Source organism: Gymnoscopelus braueri, assembly GCF_963280865.1.
Source record: "Gymnoscopelus braueri genome assembly, chromosome: 3".
Classification (NCBI taxonomy): domain Eukaryota; kingdom Metazoa; phylum Chordata; class Actinopteri; order Myctophiformes; family Myctophidae; genus Gymnoscopelus; species Gymnoscopelus braueri.
Window position 1 is genome coordinate 59,407,702 of NC_137612.1, and position 12,500 is coordinate 59,420,201.

At 41.2% G+C, this 12,500-nt stretch overlaps 2 protein-coding genes across 2 annotated transcripts in view; both read left to right on the forward strand.

The window, feature by feature from the left end:
- Positions 1-2,779, forward strand: part of LOC308082301 (guanine nucleotide-binding protein G(olf) subunit alpha-like) — a gene marked incomplete at both ends in the record, with an annotated part of 14,369 nt that extends 11,590 nt beyond the window's left edge. Inside the window, 4 exons of the mRNA XM_080424016.1 lie at positions 768-888; positions 1,458-1,588; positions 2,196-2,263; positions 2,633-2,779. Coding sequence (XP_080280142.1) covers positions 768-888; positions 1,458-1,588; positions 2,196-2,263; positions 2,633-2,779 — 467 coding nt within the window. The remainder of the gene's footprint in view (positions 1-767; positions 889-1,457; positions 1,589-2,195; positions 2,264-2,632) is intronic.
- A 6,818-nt stretch (positions 2,780-9,597) lies between these two features.
- The window catches only part of LOC308082058 (guanine nucleotide-binding protein G(olf) subunit alpha-like), a gene marked incomplete at both ends in the record, with an annotated part of 22,801 nt that continues 19,898 nt past the window's right edge, over positions 9,598-12,500 (forward strand). Inside the window, one exon of the mRNA XM_080423667.1 lies at positions 9,598-9,736. Within this exon, the coding sequence (XP_080279793.1) occupies positions 9,598-9,736 (139 nt within the window). The remainder of the gene's footprint in view (positions 9,737-12,500) is intronic.

Below are 12,500 nucleotides of genomic sequence, written 5' to 3' on the forward strand. Positions count from 1 at the left end.
CCTCGGAGCACAAGTCTCCGCCAGCAGACTATAGCAATTATATTATCATAGCAATAACTAATGAGATAGTTGAGATGTTTAAAAAAAGATAGGATGAAAAAAAGAGATCCAAAAATTTTTGAAGATTGAGGACACACACACGCACGGACGGGTGATTTGGACTAGAAGATACTGTTCCAATCAAGACTGATTGATCCTGTCTTACCTCGCTTCAAAAACGTAAACGGCTTTTTGAAGTGACACACCTTTTTATTATAGGATTGTATTTCGTCATGCGTCCCTCTAGCCAATCAGAGACATTGATGTCAACATATTGACACGTATTAAGAGTTCGGCTTTGTTGTGGGATCATTTCAACTCTAGTCCTCTTCTACGTTACAATTGTAGATGAGTATGCTTTCTTAGCTTTGGCCTTCTGCGCCTTTGCTTGACCAATGTTAGGTGTTCTCAGAGGGAAACACACACGCACAGACGGGTGACTTGGACTTACTGAAGGTACTGTTCCAATCAAGTCTGATTGATCCTGTTTTACCTCACTTCAAAAAGTAGGGGCTTTTTGAAGTGACACACCTATTTATAGAATTTTATTTCGTCACGCGTCCCTCTAGCCAATCAGAGGCATTGGTGTCAACAAATTGACACGTGTCACGTGGAGCTTGCCCAATGTTAGCTTGGCTAACAATGTTTGCTCACACAAAGCGAAAACATATTCTCCACCTTCGGCGGAGACAATAATTATAATAATAATAATAATAACAATGTTTCAGATGTTACAGCTATCATCTTCGTAGCGGCTAGCAGCAGCTACAACATGGTGATCAGAGAGGACAACTCAACCAATCGCCTTCGAGAATCTCTGGATCTCTTCAAATCCATTTGGACTAACCGGTAAACTCATCTTTAGTTAAATCAAAGGAATTGAATTGATTAACCAGTGAAATCATAAATAATTAATTAATGAAAGGTAGGGTAAGTGATATTTTTGAGTTAAAAAATATGTTTTGTAAAAACGTTAAAGCACTATATTCTGATGTGTGTGTGTGTGTGTGTGTGTGTGTGTTTGATTGAATGTGTTAAAAGGATAACACAAATAAAAAAGTCCCGGGGACTTGTTTCCACTGTTGCTTTCGCAAAGAAAAAAAGAATGTCATCGCGACCTCCCGTTCGCTTGTCATACGGCGTTGAAAAAAGCATGTATCTCCTTTTTTGGCAGTGAATGTTAACATGAATCCACCACAGATGATAGTGCTGTCAACAAAGACAACGTAAATTTCCACAACACTGATGACAACACAGTTTTATACAACATGTAGTGGGGGTCCCTGCTTCATCTTTCCCTCAGCGAAGGGGTCCTGAAACCCGTTGAAGTATGATTATTATTTAGGAATTATAGTTCAGTGTGTGCGTGTGCGTGTGCGTGTGCGTGTGCATGTGTGTGTGTGTGACGTGTGTTGCAGCTTTCTGAAGACCATCTCAGTGATTCTGTTCCTGAACAAACAGGATGTTTTGGCAGACAAGATTTTAGCAGGGAAATCCAAGCTGGAGGATTACTTCCCAGAGTACAACCAGTACACAGTACCAGAAGATGGTAAATATACTGGAGTAAATACACAGTACCAGGCAGATATGCCTGTCTGTTTGCCTGCCTGCCTGTCTGTCTGTCTGTCTGTCTGTCTGTCTGTCTGTCTGTCTGTCTGTCTGTCTGTCTGTCTGTCTGTCTGTCTGTCTGTCTGTCTGTCTGTCTGTGTCTGTCTGTCATGGACATGGACCCTCACATGGAGTCAGTACTGCTGTATGGGGCTGAGACCCTCACAGCACAGTAAGAAAGCGGAGCCAGTAGGAGGTGCACCACCTACGTAGACACATTGCAGTGTAACAGTGGAGCCAGTAGGAGGTGCACCACCTACGTAGACACACTGCGATGTAACAGTGGAGCCAGTAGGAGGTGCACCACCTATGTCACACTGTAGCAGAACAGCGGAATTAGCAACACTTCAGAGCTCAAGACCCTGATGCTAGACAGAAGGGTGTGGAAGGCAACAATTCAGGAGTACAGAGCTGGTGTTGGATAGTCGGCACTCTCACATCGCATCGCATGTTTACTGTGTGTATTATTATTTTTTGTACACAGCGTTACGTATTGTGCACACTGTGTGTATTGTTTATGTACTGTGTGTATTTCTTTGTGTACACAGCGGTACCAGATGCAGATGAAGTTCCCAGCGTAACAAGGGCCAAGTTCTTCATCAGGGATCAGTTTCTGGTGAGACCACACACGCACGCACGCACGCACGCACGCACGCACGCACACACGCAGTATTAACAGAATCAGAATTTATTCTTATTTCTGACTGCAATGGGGAGTTTATTCCACTGTTTAAGAGCCAGGATCAAGAAGAGTCTAGGACGTGTGGAGTGTTGTCCAGGGTGTTTTAGGGAAGGGAGAAGAGTCTAGGATGTGTGGAGACATTTTTTTAAATATTTGAAAGAAATATTGAAAATGTTGAATCATTTCACAAAATATTTTCAGATGTGGGGTCCGCAGTATATAGTATATATCAATTTGGAAGTCTTTGGCACGAAAAAGTTTGAGACATCATTGTTAATGAGTATTTTCATGTGTATTTTCCAGAGGATCAGTACTGCCAGCGGAGACAGCAAACATCATTGTTATCCTCACTTCACCTGCGCTGTGGACACCGAGAACATCCGGCGCGTTTTCAACGACTGTCGCGATATCATCCAACGCATGCACTTACGACAGTACGAGCTGCTCTGATTGGTCCAACGCATGCACTTACCACAGTACGAACTGCTGTGATTGGTGCAGCACCAACAGCCGTGCCTTTTTCTTGTCATCATGGACGCTCGCTCGTTCAGGAACAATGATACATTGTAACCATAGATGATTATCCAGGAGCTGTTACATGACGAATGTTCGCTGATATTTAATTTATTACAAAGCCATAGTTTTATGTATTCACAAAGCATTATGAACATAATGTAATGATTAGTAACATGACTGTGGACAGTGTCGGATAAGAACAATTTGCAACGTAGGCATTTACCAGATGCTCTTATCCAGAGTGGCTTTCAATAAGCGAGGTAAACTCATACATAGAATGCAGAGAGACAGTGTAATGTCTCAGTAAACTAGGATCACAGGAAACAATGAATCTGTCTAAACTACATGCTATTAAAATAATAATCTGTACATTGAAACTATAGGATACCAGGTAAATAATGAACCTGTTTTATATTCTCAAATTATATTTTATATGACTTTGGTATGTGTTAAACACACACACACACACACACGCGCGCGCGCGCGCGCACACACACACACACACACACACACACACACACACACACACACCCACCAGCTCTGTTTAACTACTGTACTGTACTGCACTGTACTACTGGAGTCGTGATTAGTGGAATTATTTACTGCACTAGGAAACATTGTCAATAATGTTAGAACAATTTAATGTTCCTAATCTTCACATTGTACTAATGTTTTTTAATTTAAATATATTTTCCAGTCTATATAATTTGATAGTTTTATACATATGGTAAAAGTTTGAGGATTTTCTTTAGAATATCACTTATTCACATTTATTATTGTTACTATTGAGAATCTCTGCGCCCTTTTGCACATAATCATTGATTTGGTAATCAATTGATATGGGGTTTCATGTGAATGTAATGCACCCACAAAACATGACAATGTGGTTATTATTATTATTATTATTATTATTATTATTAGTAGTAGTAGTAGTAGTAGTAGTAGTAGTAGTAGTATTACATCATGAGTTGAGTAATGTGCATTGAGTGGGTCTACACCAATAGACCAATAAAATATGTGCAAAATGATCTGATATGGTTCTTTTTTAATAGAATTGAATATCTTATTAGACAGAAATGTAAAAACAGTACAAGTACAGTCAAACACTTTGTCTAAAAGGTATGACCAAAAAAGTCCTTGCGGTCTTGTTTCCATTGGGGTCCTTGGTTTTCAAATGGTACTACCTCCCCCTTTAGCCTCCTGATAGGTGATTTTTCAGGGCTGTTTTAAAGGAAGCCAGCGATCTACATTTTTTGAGGGATGGTCAGGCTATTCCATACCTGGGTGGCAGTGCTGTAGAGGGAGAATTTACCCATGTTTGTTTTATGGGTGGGTGGTACAAGATCGTTGTTTACGCTCAATCTAGTATTGTGGCTGTGGGTGTCGCTAACTTTTTTGAGGTATTTAGTCAGATATGCGGGTACAGAGGGCATAGACCATATTCACACCGCGACCATTTTGGAATTTAACATTGAAAGTGCCACCCGTTGCCGTGGCAACGGGGTGGCAACTTCATTGACTTAATAGAAACATGGCCGCCATGTGAATATGGTCTATTGAGGGCAAAGTCGCAATGACTATTTTGAAGACCAATCCCATTTTTTGTTGTTTAACCCGGTCTTCTACCCTGAGCCATCCTAGGCTGGCAAAATTTGTGGGAAAAAGGTGGATCATGGGCCCCAGGCCGAGAAGCAGTCGAATCAGTTTATTTTGGGATGTTTGAAGCTTAGTCTTTAGTGACATTGAGATGTTGGAGTACCAGGAGGTACAAGCACAGTCAAAAAGGGGCTGAATGAGGGCTCCTGAAAGAGTCCTGAGAGCACTTTTGTTGACAAAAGAGGAAATTCTGCCCTAAAACTACTGGGCAGAAGTTCCGAATTACAGCGTCACACAAAAGCATCAAAAGTAGCAGATCTACAAGCTCAAAGTGCGGTGCGAAGCGGCATGTTTTGAGCTTGTCGATCTGCTACTTTTGCTATTTTTTTATTCCTGAAATGTAGCCGTTTTGGTCATAATGAGGTTTCGACCCGACAGAAACGATGTACACTATTACATTATATGGTTGTGTTATAACTTATTGGCACATGTCCTTACATGCAAGTAAGTTGCTACTCTCTGTAGGTCCCTATTGTAGGAGAATCAAATCCTTTGCTCCATTAGTTAGTCCATATTACCAGCATTTTAGGCAGTATCGGCAGCTTTTACCATACTGGTATCGGTATGGGAACAACTCTAATAGCACGCCGTGCACACACGCCGGGCAGCGATGGGGATGCTGGTGCTGTTCCCCGTTCTACGAACTGTGGCTAGGAGCGGGCCCACCCAAGTTGAATTATGACACCACATTTCAATGCTTTATGACGGTGTAAAGTGGACTTTAATCTTCATTCACTTTGTGACAGCCTCTACACTTCCACCAGAGACTGTACGCCACTGTTAAGTTAATGAATAAGTACATTTATGATTCTGATATGACCGTACTTTAACCTTTGTTGAAGCTATTGCTTGAGTCTCAGTCAGTAATGTACGTGAAGCTGTGTACGGGTGTAAATCAGCTTTAGATTTTCACCTGTAAACCAAATCAACGAGTCGTCAAAGGTAAGAAATGCTCTTTGGAAACGTCTCAATCTTCAATACCGCAGAGGCGGTATGACTGGATGATTCTGGACTCTTGACGAGATAACGTTGTTCGCTATGGTGTTTGGTACTTGACTGTGTGACGGCACAAATGTGCTGAATGTTAATAGCATGTTGTTTAGACTGATGCTAGGTTCTTGGTTTACCTGGGATCCTACTTACTTTGTAGCACTTGATTGTTTTCTTTTCGTTCTATTTACGAGACCATTCAGACCAGGGGTGTCAAACTCGTGTTTTCCGGGTTGCTTGCAGCCCCCAACATGATTTTCATATATATTTAATGATACTATCCCTCTGCACCTGCACCTGAGAAGAGACAGGTGTTTGTTATATCAGCTTTTCAAGGAATGTTATATAGCAGAGAGAATCGGAGACATTGCAGGAGATTTGAACCATCAACTAAAAGACAAAGTTAGTCATTTATTGCCTTCTGTCTTGTAATTGACGAGAGCGCTGACGTGACGGATGTTGCTCAGTTGGAAATATTTATTTGTGGTGTTGAGACATCCTTTGACCGCCACCGAGGAGTTTGTGGAGATGGTGCCTATGACAGACACTACAACGGCGAACGACGTGTTCGCCAGCCTGGTCGATGGACTGGACAGACCTGGGCAGGGACGTGCAGAGGGCTTTGGAGAGGCAGGGGCTGGAATTTCAAAAGGGCACTTAATGCCTGCATTTTTATGATTCTACCCAGATTTAGAGGAATATCTCATTTTAAATGAATACTAGGAATCTAGAATCGTACTGAAAAAAAAATAACAAGTTGTATGAACAATATTCATACAGAAATAACTGTCACTGATCATCTATCAGCAATTCAGCATGTATTTCTGTACAACAGTGGAACACAACCATGTTGCCCTGATCATGAGGCACATTGACAAAAAGAATCTTTGCAAGAAGAGCCACAACAACTCTCAGCCTGCCCTAACAATCCAGTAGCCTTGAATTACTGGTTATCAAAGTAAAATTAGCAGTGGCAGTTATTAAGTATTTTAAGCATTTTCTTGCCTAGAAGTGTCTGTCAGTCTATGACGGCGTATTAGGGCCATCTAGGAAAATGAATAAATAATAATATCGGAGGGGGCGGGGCAATATTCTGACATTTTACTCAGAAGTTGAATGTAGGAAATTTCCGACTTTATAAACACACAGATTTGCGATATTAATCTTAGTTTCCGACTTTATTATCTCACAAATTTGCCACATTAAAAAAATAAATCTCATAGTTTTATGTGGCAAGTCTTTAAGTTTATAAAGGCAGACATTTTTTAGTTTATGAACAAGCACATTTCTGAAAAAATGAACTCGATCCTATCAATTTGTTTGGATCATAGCCTAAAAATCACCAACTTTGCAATGGATGGCCTAATCAAATGACACATTGGAATCAGATTTAGCAATAAGGAAATAGGCTGCTCTTGAATTAAATCAATCATTAAAAGAGCTTTATTCAATGCTTTATGGCTACGTACTGTGTGGGTGTCCACCGTGTCCAGATTGTGCGCCAGCCGGCTACGTGCGACCCGTTGTACGTCGATTCAGTCAACATCATATGAAAACAAACAATGATGATGTAGCCTATTCATTAATCCAGGGGTTCTCAACCTTTTCAGCCCGTGACTCCCAAAAATAATCATATTTGAACTGGGGACCCCCGTCCCCTGTCCCCCCTCGGATAAGCACTTGGAATGTGGGAGTTGAGGCATTACATTTTGTTTGACTCGGTTCCACAGATAAATATTGTGAAAATAGCAGATCTACAAGCTCACAATGCCTCGCAATCGGCTATTTTCATTTTTTTTGCCTCTTTCTTATTATTTGACAATTTGGCCAATGTTTGGTGACTTATTTTTTTACATTTTTATTAAAAAGGTCTTAAAAGTCATTAAATTGTACTTTCACTGTCATCTGTGGACCCCCCCAAATCAAGTGGGGACCAGACCCACAGATTGAGAACCACTGCATTAATCCAATGCTTACATTTGTTAGAGTCGTACTCCTATAAGTCCAAATGAGGAGGAAACCATCATCATCATCACGCACGCACGCACGCACGCACGCACGCACGCACACACGCACGCACGCACGCGCTCGCTCGCTCGCTCGCAAATACACACACACACACACACACACACACACACACACACACACACACACACACACACACACACACACACACACACACCACACACTCAAAATCAAAAATCAAAAAATGCAAGATCATGATCAGTTGTCTATATACGCTAGACACAAGCAGACTACCATACAGTTATTATGGGTATAGGTGACACAGCGTCTTTTCCATATAGAGTGACTGCCAATAATGGCAGACACAGAACAATATTTCATTAACCTAAAGCTGCCAAATATCAAAGCAATTGTTTTACAATTGTACCCACATGCAGAGATGGCATTTGCAAGTGGTTGGTATTTCATTATTTTACAGCTGAAGCAAGTATCCATGTACATGTCAAAGGAACATCCCATTTCTAAAATAAAATCAGTCAGTTTTAACAGCTTTGTTAATATGGTAATGTGGCTACTTGCTGTCCAGTGGCACGTATGGCGCAGTTCTTCAACAATTAAATCCACGACAGGATCGTGGCGTGCCGTATAGAGTCCTTGAAAGCGGGGCAACTCTCATAATGTGTGCAACGGATTCCAGTTCTTGATTATTATGGAGTAAACCGTATGAATCATGTTGTGCAGGGTACCAGAGGGAGAGGGCAAGGTTGTATTTGGTGGGCAAAACTTGGAGTCTGGCTTTTATTGTAAACTTGAGAATTGATTTGTCTATTGTTGCATTTTGTGATATGGAATGAGACACGGTGTGGTCGGTGCATGACAGGCAGGCGAGTTTCGGGATGACAGGTTTGGTAATCTGCAGTTCTGGGAATTTAAAACTTGTATAAAGTTATCCTTGGTGTTTAACACTGTCTGTGCACAGATGTTTTGATCAGTGATCAATGCGTCACTGACCTCAACCGCGTCTCCTGCTGCGTCCCTCCTATGTATGTGCGTGCTGTTGCACAGGTCATTAAGATTAGGCCAGTCCTGATCAGAGGACGCACCGTCTTCCCTGCGTGCTTTGAGTGGCCGAGCAACGTTTGTACATATACACAACTGTGCCAAGGCGTGCGGCGCACGACACACTTGGCACAGTTGGCAGTATCCGTTCCATGGTCCATGTGGTGCTGATTCCAACCATTTTATAGACTATATTTAACACTGGCATATCAACATTGCCATAAATATTTATGACACCTAATTTCCCAATGGGAATCAATAAAGGTCTATGGATATATCCATCTATCCAGACAGACAGACAGACAGACAGACAGACAGACACACTTTCTGACTGTTTACAAAAATAAGTTATATATTTTTTTGTTTTGTTTTGTTTACACTTAGTCTTTTGCGCATGCAGGCATGCATGGTTTCCTCCTTTTTCGGCCAATAGGCTATAACTAATTGAATCAGTGGATAATGTTTTCATATAGGCTATATGATGTTGATTGAATTTGCACAAACTCGATTTATACTTCCACGTACAGCGGGTCACACGTTGAAAATAGCCGATCTACAAGCTCACAACGTGTCGGGTCTGTGACATGCTTGTGAGCTTGTAGATCGTCTATTTTCGGTGCGCGACCCCGTCGTATTGCCAAGTATAAATTCTTGACACGGTGAACACCCACACAGCGCGTAGCCATAGCGCATTGAATAAAGCTCTTCTATTGATTAATTTAATTCAAGAGTAGCCTATTTCCTTATTGCTAAATCCGATTGCAATGTGTCATTTGATTAGGCCATCCATTGCAAAGTTGGGGATTTTTAGGCTATGATCCAAAGGATCGCGCCTCCTTAAATATAAATAGTTTATTTTCTCAGAAATTTCATGTCGGAAATTTGCTAGTTCATAAACTCAGATTTGCCACATAAAACGAAGACATTTCTTCATTTAATGTCGCAAATTTGTGTGTTTATAAAGTCGTACATTTCCTTCATTAAACTTAGAGATTCCTGAGTAAAATGTCAGAATATTGCCCCGCCCCCTCCGACTTTTTTCTTAATTTTTTTCCACCAAGATGGCCCTACAGGTGGGAGCTATGGGCTGTTTTGGAGGCAGTGCAACAGAAGATCAGAGAGTGGATGAGAAAGCTCAACGAGAAGCCAACAAGAAGATAGAAAAACTACTTCAGAAAGAACGACAAGTGTATAAAGCTACTCATCGTCTGTTACTACTGGGTAAGTACTCTAAAAGTACTCTATAGTACTCTATCTATAAGCACTCAGTACTCATTTGGGGGGTCCCCAAATGTTTTCTTTGGGGGTCCCCAGATGATTAGCTTAATGTTTAACATTGTTTTCTCACTCAACAGTAAACACACCAACATACAGTATAAGTGACAATTTCAAGACCTTTTTAATGCAAAAAAAGCAAAAGTAATCAACCAACTATACAATAAAATATGCCAAACATTGGCCAAATTGTGAAATATTAGGCCTACCTGAGAACGAGGCAAAACTTGTTTACTGTATATTTATCTGTGGATCCGAGTCAACCTAAAGTTTATGCCTCAACTCCTATAATTCCAAGTGCTTGTCAAGGTCGGGGGTCCCCAGTTCAAATCTGATTTTTTTTGGGGGGGGGGTCGCAGCCTGAAAAGGTTGAGAACCACTGCTCTATAGTACTCTAAATATGAAAAATCACACCCAGTGTGAAGTGGGCGGTGTGGTCACAGTGGTCATCACAATGATGGAAGTTCACTTAAAGAAAAGTAATATTGTGGACCAACCATTGTACACCCCTAACTTAAAAAAAACCATAAATGTTTTTTTTTTAAGTGCATAGTCCTATTTATAGGGCTATGCACATGTGTCATGTTTCACTAGCCAATCACAGTCCTGAATAGACTGTGATTGGCCAATCACGGTGCAGGGTTAGGGCGGTACACTGGTGGCCAATCACAGCGCAGGGTTGGGGGGGGGGTGCAATTTCCAAACCTCACATATAGGGGCGGTTTCACCGCCCAAAAAAAAAAGAGTACTATAGAGTCTATAGTGCTCTATCTCTAAGTACTAGTACTCTATAAGTATACTCTACCTTTAAGTATTCTATACAATCGAGTACTATAGAGTCTATAGTGCTCTATAAGTACTCTATAGTACTCTGTCTATAAGTACTCTATAGCACTCTATCGATAAGTATTCTATACAATAGAGTACTATAAAGTCTATAGTGCTCTATCTATAATCTTGGTGTTCTGGTATGCTCACCAGACAATGAGAGTAAAATGGGGGAAGTCAATATCTGCTCCTTTTCATGTGACCAATGGTGTCCGTCAAGGTGGAATTATTTCTCCTTTCCTTTTTAATGTTTATATGAATGATTTATCATTGATGATAAATGCATGTGGGACAGGGTGTAGAGTTGGTGACTCGTTAATTAATCACCTGATGTATGCGGATGATTTTGTCATCTTTAGTCCATATAGTGCTGGGCTACAACAGCTACTGAGGATATGCTCACAGTATGGCTCTGATTTTAGTATAAAATACAATGCTAAAAAGAGTAAGGTCATGATTGTCCGAAGTAGGGAAGACAGACAATCTACCTTTCCTGACTTCTATCTGGCTGGCACTGCCCTTAGTGTGTGCAGTGAGATTACTTATTTGGGACATATTATCTCCGATGACCTATCAGATGACAAGGACATCTATAGGCAGCGGCGTAAGCTGCATGCCCAAGCAAACATGCTTTGTCGCAAATTTAGCATGTGCTCAGTACAAGATCTCTCTGTTTAGATCCTTTTGTACACCACTGTATACTGCCCACCTTTGGAGTCGCTACAGGCAAGGTAGCATCAGACGCCTTACAGTGGCCTATAATGACTGCATGAGGCTGCTGCTGAGAGCTCCAAGAAGCTCCAGTGCAAGCCAGATGTTTGTTAGTGTTGGGGTACCCACCTGTGCTGCTGTGCTACGTAACCTTTTGTATAGGTTTATGTGTAGAGCATCAGAGTCAGTAAATTACATAATCGCTGTAATAACGGACCCCACACGCAGTTCTGTCAGGTTCACCTCTAGACTGTGGAACCATTGGCGCACATGTCTGTATGTCAGAAACTGAACAATGTGGGCTATTTGCACTATTTTAATTTATTTTATTTTATTTTCTGTTTTTATTGTGTGGTGTTGTATTATTGTGATATGGATCTTCCTAGGTCTTCAATAAAGATTGAATTGAATATAAGTACTCATAGTACTCTTATCTATACGTACTCTATAGTATTTTATCTATAAGTAGAACTATACAGTATACCATAGAGTCTATATAGTGCTCTATCTATAAGTATCTAAACATACAATAGAGAGTCCCGTGCAGGCGCGACGGTCGGTCGTGTAGGCATAAAACAACATTTAAATCCGTCCGTCGTGTGTCCGTCCGTGTGTCCTGTCCGTCTGTTAGCAGCTAATCTCCGGCACCGTTGGCCCGGTCGCTGCGAAACTGTGCACACACACTCCCTCGATGCCAATTCAGAACCTCTGCCCCAATTTTTTCACATGGGCCTGTTATAGCTTCACCAGGAGGCCGATTTGTGCAAAACCCTTTTTTTAAATATTACTCCTACAGATTTGATCCAAACGTCATTCAAATCGGTACACAGTATCTCTAGTCATGTGATCAACCCGAATCTGTCAGATTTTCCAGATTACATCCTCATTGGCTAAGGTTGGCTTCCAAAGTTTGCAGGATTGGTCCGTTTTGAACAAAATGCCTCAAATCATGAACGCAGCTTGCGATTTCCGTGAAATTTCACACGCACATTCCCACTAGGCCGAGGAAGAAATGCCACCCTTTTCACATTTCTGTTATAGCGCCACCAGCAGGTCTAATTTGGCAAAACACATTTTTGGATCAAAATTCCTCAAATCATGAATGCAGTGTCCGATTGCCGTGAAAGGCCTAAGAAGAAATGCCACCCTTTTCACATTGACCTATTATAGC